The sequence below is a fragment of the Myotis daubentonii genome, chromosome 2 (genome assembly GCF_963259705.1).
Source record: "Myotis daubentonii chromosome 2, mMyoDau2.1, whole genome shotgun sequence".
Lineage (NCBI taxonomy): Eukaryota > Metazoa > Chordata > Mammalia > Chiroptera > Vespertilionidae > Myotis > Myotis daubentonii.
The window spans coordinates 97,296,509-97,317,938 of NC_081841.1; the positions used below are offsets into that span (position 1 = coordinate 97,296,509).

Consider the following 21,430-nt stretch of genomic DNA (forward strand, 5'->3'; position numbering starts at 1 on the left):
AAAGTAGCATTATTTACCCATTTCAATACTTGGAAATCTAAAGCACAGAGGAGTAGATGTTTTGGATGAGATTAGAAAGGAAAATTGGTTGTTTTGTGGTGGTTTTTTTTAATCCTCACCGAGGATATTTTTTTCATTGATTTTTAGTGAGAGGGAAGGGAGGGGGAGAGACAGAGAGAGAGACATCGATGTCAGAAAGACGCATTGATTGGTTGCTCCCACACACACCACTTACCAGAGTCAGAGATCGAGCCTGCAATTGAGGTATGTGTCCTTGACTGGAATCGAAAGTGGGACCCTTTTGTCCATGGGCTGACATTCTATCCACTGAGCCAAACTGGCTAGGGCCAGACTTAAGTTTCAGTACTCAAGTTTCTTTATTAATCTTTGTTTATGCTGACTATAAAAATAATGCATGGTCTTTATTAAAAATAAACACAGAAATCTATCATAAAAATGGCAGTCTCCCATATTGTAAACCCCAGATATAAAGCTGTTTTTCCATTCATATAGGAATATATGTGTGTATACTATTTCCTTTTTTATTTGCTTCTCTAAACAGTGTCCCAGTGAGCATCTTTATCCATATCTACATATGTATACTTCTATGTTTCTGTTACTTTCCTAAAGGCCCTTGTCAAAGACCACTTTTTAAAAAAATATATTTTTTTATTGATTTCAGAGAGGAAGGGAGAGGGAGGGAGAGATAGAAACATCAGTGATGAGAGAGAATCATTGATCGGCTTCCTCTTGCACAGCCCCAACCTCCTGGTTCCTAGGTCAATGCTCAACTACTGAGTCATACCGGCTAAGCAAAGACCACTTTTTATTTTTATTTTTATTTATTTATTTTTTTTAAAGATTTACTTTTTTTTTTTTAATATATTTTATTGATTTTTTACAGAGAGGAAGGGAGAGAGATAGAGAGTTAGAAACATCGATGAGAGAGAAACATTGATCAGCTGCCTCCTGCACATCTCCTCCTGGGGATGTGCCCGCAACCCAGGTACATGCCCTTGACCGGAATCGAACCTGGGACCTTTCAGTCCGCAGGCCGACGCTCTATCCACTGAGCCAAACCGGTTTCGGCAAGACCACTTTTTTAAAAACCAGGTATTACTAAATTATTCTGAAGGTTTTCTTTGTTTGTTTTTAGTTTATATTACCAACACTGGGTTTTATCTATTTTGTTACTTTGTCCACTTTGATCTCATATGTGTGACATTCCTATGTGAGTATATCAATTTTGACCAATTTAATTTATGAATAGTGTTGATCTGTGGCACTAAAGCTCAAAAGTAAAACATTACATATATAGAAAGGCTATTTCTTTACTTTTTTTTTTTTTTTTTTTTTTTTTTGCTTTTTCAGGTGAGCATTCTCCAAAAGACTATCCAGACTGCAGATACTTGTGAACAGAATGAATCTTCAGCTTTCAAAGCAGGTACCAACCATATTATAAATTCTCACTGGTTTAGAATTCAGAAACACAGTGCAAATAATTAGGATTTTTTTTCTTACTCTACAGTGATAATGAATGTTTATAATAATGCCTCTTGGTAAGCTTGAGGTTGTTTTTTTGGTTTTTGGTTTTTTTTTTACCTTTCCATGATATTTTTGTTTGTTTATTTAATTAGTTTTATTTATTGATTTTAGAGAGGGGGGAAGAGAAAGAAAGAGAGAGAAACATCGACCTGTTGTTCCACTTATTTATGCATTCATTGCTTGCTTCTTTTATGTGCCCAACTGGGGATTGAACCCATAACCTTGGCGTATTGGGCCAACACTCTAGCTGAGCTACCTGGCCAGGGCTCCATGATGTTCTAATGGAGTAGAAATAGAGAATATATAATTGCCCCAGCTGGTTTGGCTCAGTGGATAGAGTGTCAACCTGTGGACTGAAGGGTCCCAGGTTCAATTCTGGCCAAGCGCACATGCCCAGGTTTCCAGCTTGGTCCCCAGTATGGGCCTGCAGGAGGCAGTTGATCAATGATTCTCTCTCATCATTAATGTTTCTATCTCTCTCCTACTCTCCCTTCCTCTCTGAAATCAATAAAGATATTTATATATAGATATAGATATAGATATAGATATACACTGGCGCTGCGGGATGAACCGAACGCCGGGTTAAGGCGCCCGATGCCGACGCTCATCAGACCCCAGAAAAGGTGTTGGTTGATATAGACAGCAGGACGGTGGCCATGGAAGTCGGAATCCGCTAAGGAGTGTGTAACAACTCACCTGCCGAATCAACTAGCCCTGAAAATGGATGGCGCTGGAGCGTCGGGCCCATACCCGGCCATCGCTGGCGGTCGGTCGGAGACGGGGGCACGGGAGCAAGACCCGCCGGGCGGCACTCCGGCGTCGCCCGGCCGGAAAAAAAAAAAAAAAAAAAAAGTAGATATAGATATACACATACATTTTTTTTTAACATGCTTATGGTGACAAGTTATAAAACAGACTTAGACAACTTCTGGAAGCACAGAGTATTATTTAGCTTCTCTAAACCTCAGTCATCTTATCTCTCTCTTTTAATGGAAATCTTAATTTTCTTTTTTTTATTGAGATACTAGAGGCCCAGTGCACGAATTTGTGCACGGGTGGGGTCCAGCCGGTCCGCCCCAATTGGGTCGATTGGGCCGGGTCGGCCTGGGGGAGGGGCCGGGTGGTTTGCCTGCCTGCCCTTCCCCTGATCAGGGGGGAGAGGGGCCCTGGTTAAACTCCCGGTCAAAGAGACAATTTGCATATTAGCCTTTTATTATATAGGATAATTGAAAATATAACATTATATTAGTTTCACGTGTACAACATAATGGTTTGATATTTCTATATATTACAAGATGGTTACAACAGTAAGTCTAGTTAACATCCATCATCACACACAGTTACAAATGCTTTTCTTATGGTGAGTTCTTTTAAGATTTATTCTCTTAGCATGAGCTTCTTGAATTATCCAAGGAATTAAATTTTTTTCTGTACAATTTTAGTGTTGCTTTTTAAAATATCCTATATAATAATCCCTAATATGCAAATCAATCAAACAGTGGAACAACCAGTCGCTATGATGCTTACTGACCACCAGGGGGCAAACGCTCAACGCAGGGGGGGTGGGAATGTAAATAAAGGTCTTTATTATTTTTGTTTTCTATTTTAGATTCTAAAGTGAGCAAAAGAAAACCAGCAATGAGAGAGAAGGAAGAACATTCTGAGCAGTACCAAAGAGACATACAAACACTCATCCTACAGGTAAAGAATTTATTTTGACAGATCAGAGCAGTTTCTACCCATGAGCTTAGCTTTGCATACCATGCCTTCACTGCCATGTAAATATCTCCTTGCACACATGTTATATCTAGGCATCATGTGATTAAGAAAACTGAGGTTATTCCTACTTTACAGAAAATAATTATTCTGTATTAACCATTCTAGAAATGTTATTCTGAATCTTCATTTCACTCAGCTTGTATGCTAGGCCCTCCGAACAAAACCATCATACAGTAAGCATTCCCTTTATGGTTGCCTGAGAGATACACAGAGTAGTTGCAGTTGTGCTGATAGATCAGCCTTTGGGAGGTATATAAATTTATTGAGTGTGTGTGTTCTAAGTCTGGGAAAGTCACGGAATCATCCTCTCACTACCTAGCAATACTCTGTCATTTGAAGCCATGATTTTTTCATCTACTTGCGCTCAAGTTCCTGTCCTTATCAGGGGGGGTCTATTGATTTGAATGACAGTTTCTGTCTTTGACTAGTACTGTATCTCCATTTGTTGTCAGCCAGCCAGACTCAGAGAAGGAAGGAAATTACATTAAATTCATTTTGGTCCACTTTTTAGATGAAAAAAACGAAGAAAAGAATCATTCTGTTTCTGTGCAACTAGGAAGTATTTAAAAGGAGACAATGCTAAAAGTTTAAAAGGGGAGATAGTGAAGAGGTGAGATTCTTAGGGTAGGGGAAACTGGGCTTTCATGCTTTCTCTGTGTGATGCAGATGCTTTGCTCTGTGTGAACAGTCTGCCCTGTGTAGCCTAACCACATTTACAAGTCACTAAATAAAGAGGAGTGCCTGTTGAGGTTTTTCTTCTATTTGTTTTGCTGCTCTGCTTTTGTTTTTTTATTTATAAGTTGTTGTTTTTGTGTAAATCCTCACTGGAGGGAGTGAAGGAGGGGAAGAGGGAGAAAAACATCAATGTGAGAGAGACACGTCTATTGGTTGCCTCCTGCACACACCCGGCCAGGCCAGAGATGGAACCTGCAACCCAGGTATGTGCCCTTGACCAGGAATCGAACTTGAGTCCCTTCAGTGTATGGGCGGACACTCTAACCACTGAGTAATGCCTGTGAGGGTTGTTTGGGGAGGCAGGGTTGTTTGTTTTTTAAATTTTTCTGGAGAATGGCTCACTTTTAGAGATAAGGACTAAGAGGAGGCAGGGAAGAGTGGATACCTCACCCTAGCTGGTTTGGCTCAATGGATAGAGCGTCGGCCTGCGGACTGAAGGGTCCCAGGTTCGATTCCGGCCAAGGGCACTGCCTGGGTTGCGGGCTCGATCACCAGTAGGGGGCATGCAGGAGGCAGCCAGTCAATGATTCTCATCATTGATGTTTCAATCTCTCCCTCTCCCTTCCTCTCTAAAATCAATAAAATATATTAAAAAAAAAAAAAGTGGATACCTCACCCTTTCTGGCCTGTCTAGGTGGAAGCCCTGCAGGCTCAGCTGGAAGAACAGACCAAACTTTCTAGAGAGCAAGTTGAAGGGCTCATGGAGGATAGACGGATCCGCATTGAGGAAATACAGGTTCATCACCAAAGAAATCAGGACAAAATCAAAGAGCTTACCAAAAAGTGAGTGTTGAAGAAAGCTGTACCTAACAGATTTTTAAATTTTTCTGAGTGGCTTTAAAGTTAACGGTCTTATCCTTTTAGCAGCATAGTGTCATAGAACTGACAGGGACCTTGAAAAATTGTCTTTATCAGACACCCCTGCGCCTAGGTAGGTAGGGATCCAGGCTTTTCTAGGAATGCTATTCATTCTTCTCTTGAAGAGCTGTTGGGTACGTATTTCACATGCTTAATTTAACCCATTTTAGTACTTCAGCTTGATCTTAGTGATTAAGAACTGTACTTTATCCACTGATATGTTACCTGACTGCTGGGGTCCAGCCCCAGCGGGTCCAGGGTTCCCCAAAGGTGTGGACGGAGTCGGCAAAGAAGGAATGACACGGAGATAGTGTTCAGTTGATCAGCAGCCTAGCCAGGATCTCTAGCCCGGATCTCCAGAGAGGTTCTGCTTCGGATCTCCAGCGAGGTTCTGTAGCCATGTTCCCTCGCTAGGTTCTCCAGCCAGGTTCTGTCCAGGCTCTCCAGTCAGGTTCAGTGTCCAGGTTCCAGTCAGGTTCTCCTGCCAATCTCTGTAGTCAGGTTCAGTCCAGGATCCCTTGCCATGTTCTCCCGCTAGGCTCTGTCTCTAGGCTCTGAGGCCAGTCCCTCTCCAGGATCCTCCGGCATGCTCTCTCCAGCGAAGTTCTTCTGTCTCCAGGCTCCGTGTAGGTTCTGTCTTCTTGATTCTGTTCTAAGTTCTGAGTCTTTCTGTCTTGTTACAACTGTATTTATACCAGTTGATTTAATCCTATCAATCTCTATTACAAAGGTTAGGGCGTTTCTTATCTCCATTCCAGGGAGAAAAGATTATGTAGTTTAAGCATGATTGTTCATAGTTAAAGGGATTAATTACCCGCCTGGCACTTAGTTGAGGGGTTTTATTCCCTCCCTAACTTCAGGGGAAAATCCCTACCTGGGGATTCAACCTTTCTCGGAGAGGTGACCTTGGTTAAAACACAGCGCCAAGAAGGTGAGCAAACATATTAAGAACCGTAGGCCATATATGCCAGGTCCCTTGAAACAGCAAGGATGGACCGGCTCCCGGCACCTGACAATATAGTAGAGCCCTTTTCTTTTATTTTGTCCTTCATGAATCTGGGAAAACGTGACTTTACATTGTGTCTGTACTCACTGCTTTTGTTTCTTACCTGCCTGTCTTTCCTCACTTTTCTATAATGTGATTTCATCCCCATCCTTTTCTAAGCATACCCTTTCTAGGGTCATCACTGAGTTCTTAATTTCTCTGACCAGTTCTTTTTTTTTTTTAATGATTTAATTTTTTTAATTTCTTTTAATGCTTTCAGAGAGGAAGGGAGAGGGGAGAGAGATAGAAACATCAATGATGAGAATCATTGATTGGCTGCCTCCTGCATGCCCCCTGCTGGGGATTGAGCCTGCAACCTGAGCATGTGCCCTTGACCAGAATCGAACCCGGACACTTCAGTCCCCAGGCCAATGCTCTATCCACTTAGCCAAACTGTCTAGGGCTGACCAGTTATCTCTTTACAGTCCTCATTGTAATTAGTACCTTTTTGTATATTTGGCACCTTCCATAATTCTGTCTTTGAAGTTAATCTCTTTTGATATCTGTAGCACCTGTCTTTTTGGTTCTTCCTATCTAATCCTCCTCAGCGTTTTTCTGTTTCCAGTGGCCTGACCTGTGCTCTAAAGTCATCTTCAGTTGAATATGTTTGAACACCTCAAATTGACCATGAAACCAGTCTGCTGTGTGTTTTCTTTTTTCCCAACAAGCACCCCTTCCCCCATCTCAAACCTCCCACTTCATTCTCTTTCCCATTTAGTTTAATGACATCACATCCAGTTTCCCAGGCTTGAAACTTCAGGATTATCTTCAACTCCCCACTCTTATTCCCTATTTCCAGACCCTATTGAGTGCAAGTCTAAGAAGCCTCTCAAATCATTCTTTGCCTTTTCATTCTTACCATATTGGTTCAAGTTATATTCTTGTTTATAGTGTTGAAATAATCTAAGTGTTCTTCCTAGCATTGGTCCCTTTGTATTCATTCTATAGTCTTCCTCACTATTACTAGTAGCTCCTGCAGTAGAACTTATCAAGTGCTTAAAAACATTTGATAGTTCCCTGTTTAGCTTATGATAAAGGCCTAATACCTTAGCATAAATTATTAGGTACTTCATCTGGCACTAAATTAACCTTTCAGTCTCACCTCCTTTTCTGTTGCTGTAGTTCACCTGGTCCTTCAGCCAAAATAATAATATCTGTTGTTTATGGAAACTTGCTATGTGGTAGATACCTTATAATGCAGTGTTACTTCTTCTCTGAAGACTTCCCAAGGCAGAATTAAATTACTCCTCCTCCACATTCCCATAATGATTAACATGCTTCTACGATGACACTTATCATCGCCTATTGTAATTACTAGAGGCCCGGTGCATGACATTCATGCACTGGGGGGTGGGGGATCTCTCAGTCTGACTGTGCCCTCTTGCAGTCTGGGACCCCTTGAGGGATGTCCCACAGGAGGAGCGGGCCTAAACCAGCAGTCAGACATCCCCCGAGGGGTTCTTAGTGCTGCCTTGGAGGCAGGAGAGGCTCCCACCACCGCCATTGTGCTTGCCAGACATGAGCCCAGCTTCTGCGCTCCCCCTGTGGGAGCGTACTGACCACCAGGGGGCAACTCCTGCGTTGAGTGTATGCCCCTGTTGGTCAGTGAACGTCATAGTGACTGGTTGTGCTGCTGTCCGGTTGATTTGCATATTAAGGTTTTATTATATAGGATGCCCTTTTTCCTGCAGTGTCTTGCCCTGTGTGCATAATAGGCGCACAATAAATATCTGTTGAATACTTGGTGATGTTTATCAAGTTGCATCTTACCACTTCTTTTCTATGTTAAACATTCCTACATTTTAAAATACTTATTCATATATTCTTCATCCCTTCATTGTTTTTTTATTGTCTTCTCAAACTTACGTAGTGTCTCTTCCTTCATTTTAAAGTGTTCATGATTAGAGTTGCATATTCAAATTAAGATTTATGACCAATGCAGGCTAGAAAATTTCCTATCTTAGGTATATTGTACTTATGCATAATAGCATTTTCACTTTCCACTGGATTGTAATTGTTTTTAAAGGAACAGTATTTTTTTAGCTCTTTATTATTGAGTATTACAGATGTTCCCCCACAATTTTTCCCCCAACTGTCCCCCTCCACTGGATCCTGCCCCACTCCAGGCATTCACCAACGTATTTATTGTCTGTGTCCAGTGGTAATCCATGTATGCATGTAAGTTCTTTGGTTAATCTCTTCCCATCTTTCCTCCTCCATTCCATCTGAGATTCATCAGTCTTTTCCAGGGGTCCTCAAACTTTTTAAACAGGGGCCCAGTTCACTGTCCCTCAGACTGTTGGAGGGCCGGACTATAGTTTAAAAAAAAACTATGAACAAATTCCTATGCACACAGCGGCGGCAAAAACACCCGGCGGGCCGGATAGATGTTTTCAGTGGGCCGCATGTGGCCTGCAGGCTGTAATTTGAGGACCCCTGGTCTATTCCATGTTTTCAAGCCTCTGGTTCTATTTTATTCATCAGTTAATTTTGTTCATTAGATTTCTTGTTCATTTATTTTGATTGTTAGATTCAGTTGTTGATAGATATGTATTTATTGCCATTTTATTGTTTATATTGTGATCTTTTTCTCCTCCTTCTACTCCTCTTTCCTCCTTTTGCCTTTCTCCTTCCTCCTCCCTCCTCCTCCCTTTTCTTAAGAATACCCTTTAACATTTCATGTAATACTGGTTTGTTGATGATGAACTCCTTTAACTTTTTCTTGTCTGTGAAGCTCTTTATCTGACCTTTAATTCTAATGAGAGCTTTGCTGAGTAGAGTAATCTTGGTTGTAGGTCCTTGCTATTCATCACTTTGAATAGTGTCCTTGCCACTCCCTTCTGACTTGCAAAGCTTCTGTTGAGAAATCAGCTGACAGTCGTATGGGTGCTTCCTTGTAGGTAACTAACTGCTTTTCTCTTGCTGCTTTTAAGATTTTCTCTTTGTCTTTAACCTTTGTCATTTAAATTATAATGTGTCTTGGTGTGGGCCTCTTTGGGTTCATCTTGTTTGGGATTCTGTGCTTCCTGGACTTGTACTAGTATGTCTATATCTTTCACCAGGTAAGGGAAGTTTTCTGTCATTATTTCTTCAAATAGGTTTTTAACTTCTTGCTCCCTCTCTTCTCTTTTGGGAAGCCCTATGATTTGAATAGTTTGCTTGAAGTTATCCCAGAGGCTCCTTAGTCTTCATATTTTTGGATTCTTTTTTCTTTTTGATGTTCTGATTGGGTGTTTTTACTTCCTCATATTCCAAATTGCTGAGTTGATTCTTGGTGTCCTCTACTCTACTGTGTTTTTTATTTTATTTTATTTTACTTTATTTTATTGTTTAAGGTATTACAAATAGTACATAAGTCTCCTTCCCCTCCCCCCTGCATTGACCTCCTCCCGGCCTCCTCTACCCCCCAGCCCTCACCCTCTCCCCCGCAGTGTCTTGTGTCTATTGGTTGTGCTTATATGCATGAATACAAGTCCTTCAGTTAATCTCTTACCCCCTCCCCTTCCCCTGCCTTCCCGCTGTAGTTTGACAGTCTGTTCAATGCTTCTTTGCCTCTATCTATTTTTGTTCAACACTTTATAATGTTTTTTATATTCCACAAATGAGTGAGATCATGTGGTATTTATCTTTCACTAACTGGCTTATTTCACTTAGCATAATGCTCTCCAGTTCCATTCATGCTGTTGCAAATGGTAAGAATTCCTTTTTTTTTTTACAGTAGCATAGTATTTTATTGTGTAGCTGTACCACAGTTTTCTAATCCACTCACCTGCTGATGGGCATTTAGGCTGTTTCCAAATCTTAGCTATTGTAAATTGTGTTGCTATGAACATAGGGGTGCATATGTCTTTCTGATTGGTGTTTCTGTCTTCTTGGGATATATTCCTAGAAGTGGTATTATTGGGTCAAATGGCAGTTCCATTTTTAAATTTTTGAGGAAACGCCATACTGTTTCCCACAGTGGCTGCACCAGTCTGCATTCCCACCAGCAGTACAGGAGGGTTCCTTTTTCTCTGCATCCTCGCCAACACTTGTTGTTTGTTGATTTGTTGATGATAGCCATTCTGTCAGGTGTGAGATGGTACCTCATTGTTGTTTTGATTTGCATCTCTCAGATGATTAGTGACTTTGAGCATGTTTTCATAGGTCTCTTGGCTTTCTGAATGTCCTCTTTTGAAAAGTGTTTATTTAGGTCCTTTGCCCATTTACTGTTGATTCCTTGTAAGTTATTCTTAATTTCAGTTAGTGTATCCTTCATTTCTAACTGGTCATTTTTTATGTTGTTGATGTTCTCACTAAGTTCCTTGAAGTTCTCAACTTCCTTGAGCATCCTTGTAACCATTGTTTTGAACTCTGTATATGGTAGTTTTCTTGCTTCCATTTCATTTACTTCTTTTTCTGGAGATTTCTCCTGTTCTTTCATTTCTGACATGTTTCTTTGTCTCTGCATATTGGCTGCTTCGCTGTATTTGGTTCTATATTAGGTAAAGTTGCTATGTCTCCTAGAATTGGTAGAGAGGCCTTGTGTAGTAGGTGTCCTGTAGGGCCTAGTGGCTCAGCCTCCCCAGTCATCTGAGTTGGGCACTCTAGGTGCACCCCTCTGTGGGCTGTGTACACCGTCCTGTTGTAGTTGAGCTTGATGGCATCACTAGGAGGACTTGACCTCCAGGCCAATTGGCTGTGCAAACCAGCTGCAACTGCAGCAGAAGATCTCCTCTGCAGGAGATGCCTCTATGGAGCAGGACTTCAGTGGGGCTTTGGTGCTCATTAAATCTACCCCTTGAATATGTCACTGGTTGATGTGGTAGGGTTCTAATCTGTTGTGGTCTGAAGCTGACCACCAGGTGCTCTGGCTGTGGGTCCTCCTGCCTGGGGCCACCCAGCACGAGCTACAGGGTGATCCGCACATGGCTGCTACTTGCATTGAGTTTGGAGAGGCCAAACTGTGAAACAAGGCAGGCTGCTTCTAGTGCTGGGCCTGGGGCCTCTTACTGAGTGGTATGGGACATACTGACACCAGCTGTTGCTTGTTTGAGAGATTTTAGGAAAGTCTGAAGCCTGAGCCAGGACAGGCCATTCATATAGAAAAGCCACTGCAAACAGTTTGGGTGGGGCTACAAATTGGGTGGGGCAGGGTCTCAGTGAATCCAATCAGGGCAGAGCTAACAGTGTGAGCCAGGTTGAGGGAAACTCAGATATGGCAACTTCCTGTCGGCACTGTGTCTCAGCAAAGGGACAATGACCTCTGCCAGCACTTTCGTCTGAGAGAAAGCTGCCCCCCAGTTCTTGCCCTGATGCCAGACAATTTAGTTCCTCCCTGTATGTCCCTAGATCCTTTCAAGCTGCTGCCCCAGCATTGGAGCTCAGAGGGAGTGAGTCAGAGTAAGTCTGTATACCAGCCCTTTAAGAGGTACTGCTTGGGACTCCAGCAGCCCCCATGTCACTCATGGTTTTTACAGCCTGGAGTTATGGGGACTTCTCTTCCCAGCACTGGAACCCTGGGCTGAGGAGTCTGGTGTGGGACTGGGACCCCTTATTCCTTACAATGGAGTGAGAAAATGAGGGGGGGCTCTGTGGCCAACATATCCCTCTGGATTAAAAAAACTCTACACCCATTCCACACCTCCCTCCTTCCTACCAGTCTCAACGTGGCTTCTGCTTTAATTCTGCAGTTTGGGGCCTTCCATTCAGCCAGATTTCAGGTGGTCCTGAATGATGGTTGTTCTGTGGTTTAGTTGTAATTTTGATGTGGTCGTGGGAGGATGCAAGAGCCGCTTTTACCTATGCCGCCATCTAGGCTCCTCCTCCTGGGAACAGTATTTTTTAATTGTCATAGTAATTTGTAATTTTATATTTGTTTTTCAGAATATTAATAACCATCTCGTTTAGCATCATCTGCATGTCTGACTGCATGATCAGTTCCTTCCATTATGTCATCCTAAGGATATTAAATGGCATGAAATCCAAGTGCCCTTTTGGTGTCACGTTCAAACCATTGATACATTAACAAGACCATACTTCCCAGTCTGTAATTGAGAACATAATGTCAGATAGAATAAAATAACTCATTGAAAGGAAGAGATAACTTTGTGGTAACTCAATCAGTCTCTCCCTCTTTATACACATACATATATCTAAATATATATATTTTAACTTACTGACAGTTATTCTACTTTGTGCCTGGCGTTAGGCTATCATTTTTCTCTTTTACTCATGAAAAGAACTAAATGGATCTGACATTATTTGTTCTGTGGAAAATTATAGTGATTGTCTCACAGTATTTAATATTCTTTGCAAACAGCTATATTATTTGATACAGTATTTTTCTAGGTGTTGCTATTAAATCAATGGGTTGCTTACTTCTAGGGATATTTTTTGTTATAGAGAGAAACATCATTTTTCTATATCTCAATAATCAGCAGGAATCTGTTTAATACCTTGTGTATGTCTATTAGTTTGGTGATAGTGGGACAAAGATATGTGATAAGTAAGTATGTGCTTTCACTCAGGTTGGAAAACATGCATGTTGATAGTTAGAACCTGACAGTTTATAAGCAAGTTGAATTATAACACAGGAGACTAGATTTTTTTTTTAATTGATTTTAAATGCAAATCATTTACTCTTTTTTAAAAAAATATACTTTATTGATTTTTTACAGAGATGAAGGGAGAGGGATAGAGAGTTAGAAACATCGATGAGAGAGAAACATCGATCAGCTGCCTCCTGCACATCTCCCACTGGGGATGTGCCCGCATCCCAGGTACATGCCCCTGACTGGAATCGAACCCGGGACCTTTCAGTCCGCAAGCCAATGCTCTATCCACTGAGCCAAACCGGTTTCGGCAAGGAGACTAGATTTAAACTGATAAAGAATTTCAGACAATGGAGAAATTAAATGGCCTGAAGTTGTCTAGATGACTGCAGAGAGGAAGTTGATCTTGAAAACAAAACAAGATTTAATATTGTGCTGTTTACATGTGGAGCACAGCATAAACACAAAGCTGTTTTTGATATTTTAGAATTTGTGTTAACCCTCAGTCAGAATACTGTGAGTTACTTCTTTATCTTAGTCTAGTGTCTTGGGATAGCCCATACTGATGCAGGCTATGTATAAATATTTCTGTAGTCCTAATAATTATATAACCTGCAATTAGTACTCGGAAAAATATATGTAAAGACCAGTTTGTGAAACAGTGAGCATGGGTACATACATTACACTTTGTTCAATAAAACTTCTGTGGTTGTCAGTAATCAGATTGTATTTTTTAAAACTGCTAATTATATTTTACATAACTTATTGTATAATTTTTAAAGAATCTATATCTTTTCTTTGTTTGGAATAACTGTGTCGTATGTGCTATGTAAGCATCTTCATGTCCACTTTTGTACTTTCTTTCATAGTCTCCATCACATCCAAGAACTGCTCTATGAGAGCACCAAAGACTTTTTGCAACTTAGATTTGAAAACCAAAAGAAGGAGAAGTCGTGGATGCTTGAAAAGGATCAGTTGATGTCAAAGATTAAGCAATACAGGGCACAGTGTAAGAAGAAAGAAGATAAAACTGGAAAAGGTTGCCCAGTTGTTCATGAGAATCATCGCAAGCAAAATGAATATATTAAGGTAGTTTCTGTATATATACAGAAATTCTTTTTTGTTTTTTCTGCAAGAATTTGAAAAACTCAGAGAATTCCAAAGAACCCCAGAATTATCATATAAGATCCATTTAGTCCAGGAGCTGATGTAGCAATAAACTCAAGAAACAGGTTTCAAAGAATAGCTCATCATTACAGTGTTTAGAGATTTAGAAAATGAAATGTTTGATTGATCGATCAATCAATTGATTTATTCATTCATTCATTTCTTTTTTCTTTTTTCTTTTTTTTATTAAATCTTTATTGTTCAGATTATTACATTTGTTCCTCATTTTTCCCCCCCATAACTCCCCTCCTTCCAGTTCCTACCCCACCCTCCACCCTCACTCCCCACCCACTGTCCTCATCCATAGGTGCACAATTTTTGTCCAATCTCTTCCCGCATCTCCCACACCCCTTTTCCCCCCAAGAATAGTCAGTCCATTCCCTTTCTCTTTCTCTTTTTTTTTCTCCTAAAATATATTTTATTGATTTTTCACAGAGAGGAAGGGAGAGAAATAGAGAGTTAGAAACATCGATGAGAGAGAAACATCGATCAGCTGCCTCCTGCACATCTCCCACCGGGGATGTGCCCGCAACCCAGGTACATGCCCTTGACCGGAATTGAACCTGGGACCTTTCAGTCCGCAGGCCGACGCTCTATCCACCGAGCCAAACCGGTTTCGGCCCATTCCCTTTCTATGTCCCTGATTTTATTATAATCAACAGTTCATTCTGTTCATCAGATTATTTATTCACTTGATTCTTAGATTCCCTTGTTGATAGATGCATATTTGTTGTTCATAATTTGTATCTTTACCTTTTTCTTCTTCCTCTTCTTAAAGGATACCTTTCAGCATTTCATATAATACTGGTTTGGTGGTGATGAACTCCTTTAGCTTTTCCTTATCTGTGAAGCTCTTTATCTGACCTTCAATTCTGAATGATAGCTTTGCTGGATAAAGTAATTTGGTTGTAGGTTCTTGGCATTCATCACTTTGAATATTTCTTGCCACTCCCTTCTGGCCTGCAAAGTTTCTGTTGAGAAATCAGCTGACAGTCGAATGGGTACTCCCTTGTAGGTAACTGACTGTCTTTCTCTTGCTGCTTTTAAGATTCTCTCTTTGTCTTTTGCTCTTGGCATTTTCATTATGATGTGTCTTGGTGTGGTCCTCTTTGGATTCCTTTTGTTTGGGGTTCTCTGCGCTTCCTGGACTTGGAAGTCTGTTTCTTTCACCAGGAAGGGGAAGCTTTCTGTCATTATTTCTTCAAATAGGTTTTCAATATCTTGCTCTCTCTCATCTTCTGGCACCCCTATAATTCTGATGTTGGTACGCTTGAAGCTGTCCCAGAGGCTCCTTACACTATCTTCGTATTTTCGGATTCTTTTTTCATTTTGCTTTTCCAGTTGGGTGTTTTTTGCTTCTTCGCATTTCAAATCTTTGCCTTGATTCTTGCGCTCCTCTAGTCTGCTGTTGGGAGTCTGTATAATATTCTTTATTTCAGTCAGCGTACGCTTAATTTCTAGTTGGTTCTTTATCACAACATCGAGGGTCTCATTAGATTTCTTGTAGATCTCAATAAGTTTATCCGCAGCTTCTAGACAGTTCTTGAGAGACCTTGAAAGTGTGGTTCTGAACTCAATATCCTCCATTGACAGTTTTGTCCTGTTTCTTTGTCTCCGTATTTTTTATGCTTTCTTGGTGCACCCCCTAGTGGTCTTTGTGCACAGTCTTGTTGTAGTTAAGCCTTGATTGTCGTAGTTAATACTAGGGGGATTTGACCTCCAGGCCAACTGACTGTGAGAATCAGCTATGTCTGCAGTGGGAAAACTTCTGTCCTCTAGGGAGGTGCTAATCTAGCCTTTGCCTGAGGCTATCCGGCAAATGGCTCTGTGTAGGGCTTGGGTGGGGCGGGCGGAGGGAGCAGTTATGGCTGCTCTCAGTCCCGTCCCCAGAGGCTCTGCCTCTCATCGTCCCAGCAACCGCTGCAAACCTCGGAGAGAAAGCTGCCCTTGTGTTCTGACCGATGCCAGACAGTCCTGCTTCTCCTGTTTGAGTCTGGGTCCCTAGAGACTCGCCCAGAACTGGAGCTCAGAGTCTGCAACTCCCTCCCAATTGAAACCGACAACCGGACAACTAGGAGGAAAGAGAAATGCATACGGACACTCAGAGGAGGCGCAGTGCTGAAGTCAAATTCTGAGGTGCGGAGTGCGCGGAGCGGGCTGGCGGTGGAGGGCGCGGTTGTTGTTTTCAATCGGGAGGGAGTCGCAGACTCTGAGCTCCTGATCCGGGCGAGTCTCTAGGGACCCAGACTCAAACGGGAGAAGCGGGACTGTCTGGCTTCGGTCAGAGCGAGGGCAGCTTTCTCTCCGAGCTTTGCAGCGGGTGCTGGGACTCAGAGAGGCAGAGCTCCTTGGGACAGGACTGAGAGCCGCCATAACTGCTCTCTCCGGCCCACCCTGTTGATCCTGTGCGACCCGCCCCGCCCAAGCCCTGCACAGAGGCATTTGCCAGATAGCCTCAGGCAAAGGCTAGATTAGCACCTCCCTAGAGGACAGAAGTTCTCTCACTGCTGACACAGCTGATTCTCATAGCCACTTGGCCTGGAGGTCAAACCCTCCCTGGAATTAGCTACAACAATCAAGATTTATCTATAAGACTGCGAACAAAGACCACTAGGGGGTGCACCAAGGAAGCATAACAAAATGCGGAGACAAAGAAACAGGACAAAATTGTCAATGGAAGAAATAGAGTTCAGAACCACACTTTTAAGGTCTCTCAAGAACTGTTTAGAAGCTGCCGATAAACTTAATGAGATCTATACGAAAACTAATAAGACCCTCGATCTTATATTGGGGAACCAACTAGAAAGTAAGCACACACGGACTGAAATAACGAATATTATACAGACGCCCGACAGCAGACCAGAGGAGCGCAAGAATCAAGTCAATGATTTGAAATGCGAGGAAGCAAAAAACATCCAACCGGAAAAGCAAAATGAAAAAAGAATCCAAAAATGCGAGGATAGTGTAAGGAGCCTCTGGGACAGCTTCAAGCGTACCAACATCAGAATTATAGGGGTGCCAGAAGATGAGAGAGAGCAAGATATTGAAAACCTATTTGAAGAAATAATGACAGAAAACTTCCCCTACCTGGTGAAAGAAATGGACCTACAGGTCCAAGAAGCGCGGAGAACCCCAAACAAAAGGAATCCAAAGAGGACCACACCAAGACACATCATAATTAAAATGCCAAGAGCAAAAGATAAAGAGAGAATCTTAAAAACAGCAAGAGAAAGTAACTCAGTTACCTACAAGGGCATACCCATACGACTGTCAGCTGATTTCTCAACAGAAACTTTGCAGGCCAGAAGGGAGTGGCAAGAAATATTCAAAGTGATGAATACCAAGAACCTACAACCAAGATTACTTTATCCAGCAAAGCTATCATTCAGAATTGAAGGTCAGATAAAGAGCTTCACAGATAAGGAAAAGCTAAAGGAGTTCATCACCACCAAACCAGGATTATATGAAATGCTGAAAGGTATCCTTTAAGAAGAGGAAGAGGAAGAAAAAGGTAAAGATACAAATTATGAACAACAAATATGCATCTATCAACAAGTGAATCTAAGAATCAAGTGAATAAATAATCTGATGAACAGAATGAACTGTTGATTATAATAGAATCAGGGACATAGAAAGGGAATGGACTGACTATTCTTGGGGGGGAAAGGGGTGTGGGAGATGTGGGAAGAGACTGGACAAAAATCGTGCACCTTTGGATGAGGACAGTGGGTGGGGAGTGAGGGCGGAGGGTGGGGCGGGAACTGGGAGGAGGGGAGTTATGGGAGGGGAAAAAAAAGGAACAAATGTAATAATCTGAACAATAAAGATTTAATTAAAAAAAAAAAAAGAAACCGACAACCGCACCCTCAGCCACCAGCTCCGTGCGCACCTCCGTACCTTTGTATTTTCCGCACTGCGCCTCCTCTGAGTCTGGGTATGCTGTTCTCTTTCCTTCTAGTTGAAGAATTTCCCCTCAGCCAGCTTTCCTGTGGTTCTGGGTGATGTCCATTCCGTCTTTTATTTGTATTTTTGAAGTGGTTGTTCGAGGCAGCAAACTCCGGTGTTTACCTATTCTGCCATCTTGGTTTCTCTCCATTCATTCATTTCATTCAACAAATATTTTTTTTTATAATTCTCACCAGAGGATACCTTTCCATTGACTTTTGAGAGGGTAGAAGAGAGGAAGTAAGGAAGGAGAGAGAGAGAGAGAGAGAGAGAGAGAAACATAGATGTGAGAGACACATTGATTGGTTGCCTCCCACATGCACCTTGACTGGGGCAAGGATTGAACCGGTACCCAGGTACGTGCCCTTGACTGGGAATCAAACCCACAACCCTTTAGTCCTTGGTCCGATGCTTTCCCACTGAGCTACACCAGCCAGGGTTCATTCAGCTGATATTTAAGGCACTCCTATTATGGGCTAGGCTCTGGGTCTATAGCAGTAAATAAGCTTGACCAGGTCTGCTTATCATGGCATTTACATCTCTTTAAAAAATATGTTTTTATTGATTTCAGAGATAAAGGGAAAAAGGGAGATAGATACACCAATGATGAGAGAGAATCATCTATTGGCTGCCTCCTACATCCCCCCACTACCTGGGATGGAGCCTGCAACCTAGGCATGTGCCCTGATTGGCAATTGAAGTGTTACTTCCTGGTTCATGGGTGCAGGCTCAGCCACTGAACCATTCCAGCTATGCATCGCATTTATATCTTAATGGGTGAGAAAACAGAAGCATTAACAATCAAAAAAGGGTAGCCAAGACCTAGCTGGTTTAGCTCAGTGGATAGAGTATTGGCCTATGGACTGAAGTCTAGTTTTATGGAGTAACAGAGACACTCTCTTAAGCCTGGTGTTTTTACTGAGGCCTGAAAAATGGGATTTAGCTTGCCGTTAGATCTAGGAGGGAGCATTCCAGGGAGAAGGAAGAACAAGTTTAAAGGCCCTGGAGTATGTATGTTTAAAAAGGAAGTGTTATACAGGGAGGTTGGAAGGGTGGCCCTCCATGACTGGCTGCTACACACACCCTCAACCTCCTGGTGTACCACTTCCTCCTTGCTTATATCTCTTTAACCTTATATTCTTCCTTTTGCTTGTCCATACTCCAGGACCTTTAAACTTAATCTTTTCTCTGCCTAGAATGCTCTTTCCCCAGGTCTGTATTTAAGCAAGTAACACGATCTTACTTAGCTTTTTTTAAAGATCATTCTGACTTCTCAGTGTGACATGTATGAGTATTGTTGATGTTTCTTTCTTTCTTAAAGAACTTCAGTAATGTGCCCCAAACATGTACAGTAGTTCCTTGGTATCTGCAGGGGATTGGTTCCAGACACCAAAATCCATGGTTGCTCAAGTTCCATATATAAAATAGCATGGTATTTGTATTAATCTATACACATCCTCCCATATACTTTAAATCATCTCTACTCATAATACCTAATACAGTGTAAATGCTATGTACCCCGGTTGGTGTTGCTCAGTGGTTGAACATTGACCTATGAACCAGGAGGTCATGGTTCGATTCCCAGTTAGGGCACATGCCCAAGTTGTGGGCTCCATCCCCAGTAGAGGGTGTGCAAAAGTGGCAGCCTATCAATGATTCTCATTATTGGTTTTTCTATTTCTCTCTTCCTCTCTGAAATCAATGAAAAAATTATTTTTTTAAAGAAATAACTATGTAAATGCTATGTAAATGGTTGTTATACTGTATCATTTAGGGCAGCGATTACCAACTGGTATGCTGCAAGAATTTTAAAATATTCAATACCTGACTCTTTGGTCAGGGCACTGACCTCTTTTCCTTTAGGTTGTCAAATTAAAAAATGACCATAGCCGCCCTAGGTGATTTGGCTCAGTGGATAGAGCGTTGGCCTGTGGACTAAAGGGTCCTGGATTCAATTCCGGTCAAGGGCACATGCCTAGGTTGTGGGCGTGCAGGAGGCAGCCAATCAATGATTCTCTTTCATCATTGATGTTTCTATCTCACTCTCCTCTCCCTTCCTCTCTGAAATAAATAAAAAAATATTTTTAAAAAAATGACAACAGCCAACACAACAATCGCCGTCTGATATGAATGAACCAAAATTATACCTTTTTTTTTCAAATCGGCAAAAAATATATTTTTGGTGTGATGCAGAATTTTAGTTAAAGTTTATGTGTGCCATGAGATGGAAGAGGTTGAAAATCATTGGTTTAGGGAATAATGACGGGGGGCGGGGGTTGCGGAGGAATCTGTACATGTTAAGTAGGCCTAACTACATAGTATGTGTCAGCAACAGTGTACCTTTTGTTTGTTTGTTTTTGTTTCCTGTTTGGTTGAATCCATGGATGTGGAACCTGCAGATAGGAGGGTCAACTATATTATTATGCCTTACTTGGGACAGTTCTGAACTTCATTACCTATTCTTCAAAGAGCCAAAAATATTTGTTTTATTTTAAAGGATTTCTACTGTGTATACTTTAGAAAAAGGCTAACAGAATCGTCTTTCAAATGTTCTCCAAAGTCCCTTGCTGTCTTGTTACTTAACTCATTTGTACTGGAAATCCTTTCATTCCTTTTTCTCTTTACCTAAATGCTATTTGAATTATCTAAATTATAGAACTGAGTGTTGTTTTTCACTTTTGACCTGCAGTCCCTAAGGGATAAGTTAATACAAGAGAAAAAGCTGTCCAACATGTACCAAGAGCAGTGCATTTCCCTAGAAGAAGAACTTGCCCGAATTCGTGAGGAAGAAGGAATGAGGAGAGAGATCTTCAAGGTACCAAATTCTCTGCCACTTATGATAGTGTGTGAAGTCTGATGGCTCAGGGAATGCTCCCCTCATCTTCATATGCCTTTCCATTTCCCTGTATTTAGGATCGCTCTAACAAGATGGGGAAGCGTTTACAAGTAATGACAAAACGCTATGAGGCCTTGGAGAATCGGCGTATCTTGGAAGTAGAAGGCTTTAAAACAGATACTAAGATTCTCAGGCAGAAACTGAAAGACTTGGAACAAATGCTCTATAAGGTAATTCCTGATCCTGAATTACTAAAAGGGGTACAAGTGAGAAAGCATGGTCAACAGGGCTCCTCAGAAGAAAGATGTGCTGTTTCCCTGATAGTAGGTACTGATGGATCAGCATCCTTTCAGTCTCACTAAAATTAGTTTAACAAGTACATACTAGCCCGGCTGGCGTGGCTCAGTGTTGAGTGTCTACCTATGAACCAGGAGGTCATGGTTTGATTCCCATCAGGGCACATGCCTGGGTTGCAGGCTCGATCCTTAGTGTGGGGTGTGCACGAGGCAGCTTACCGATGATTCTCTCTTATCATTGATGTTTCTATCTTTTTATCCCTTCCTCTGTCTCTCTGGGATCAATAAAAAAATATTTTTAAAACAAGTACACACTAGAGAGAAGACAAAAATAATTGAATGACTGCATCATTATACTTTTATCTAAGCTAAAATTAACAAATTTTCATCCCTCCCAATTCAAGAAGTAGATTAAAAGAACCATGTTTTTTTTGACAAGCAAGGAAAGTGAGTAATTGAATAATAAAGTAATTTTTCCCTACCAGACACAGCTTTATTTAGAAACAAAGTTGCCTCAAGAACCTTTTTACAGAGACTTAAATTAGTTGTCCACCTATCATCAATATACTCCAAAGTTGATTGTAAAAAAGAAGAGGTACTTTCTTTGACAAATTTACCAGTGATGTTTATATTGGTCTCTTTTATTCTACATTACTATCTTTTTGTTAGTCACTAAAACTAAGAACTGAAT

At 41.4% G+C, this 21,430-nt stretch overlaps 1 protein-coding gene across 1 annotated transcript in view; it reads left to right on the forward strand.

The window, feature by feature from the left end:
• CCDC77 (coiled-coil domain containing 77) overlaps positions 1–21,430 on the forward strand; it is a 43,265-nt gene that overhangs the window by 20,909 nt on the left and 926 nt on the right. Inside the window, exons 7-12 of the mRNA XM_059683912.1 lie at positions 1,372–1,444; positions 3,155–3,246; positions 4,694–4,842; positions 13,365–13,584; positions 20,297–20,422; positions 20,521–20,673. Of these exons, the coding sequence (XP_059539895.1) occupies positions 1,372–1,444; positions 3,155–3,246; positions 4,694–4,842; positions 13,365–13,584; positions 20,297–20,422; positions 20,521–20,673 (813 nt within the window). The remainder of the gene's footprint in view (positions 1–1,371; positions 1,445–3,154; positions 3,247–4,693; positions 4,843–13,364; positions 13,585–20,296; positions 20,423–20,520; positions 20,674–21,430) is intronic.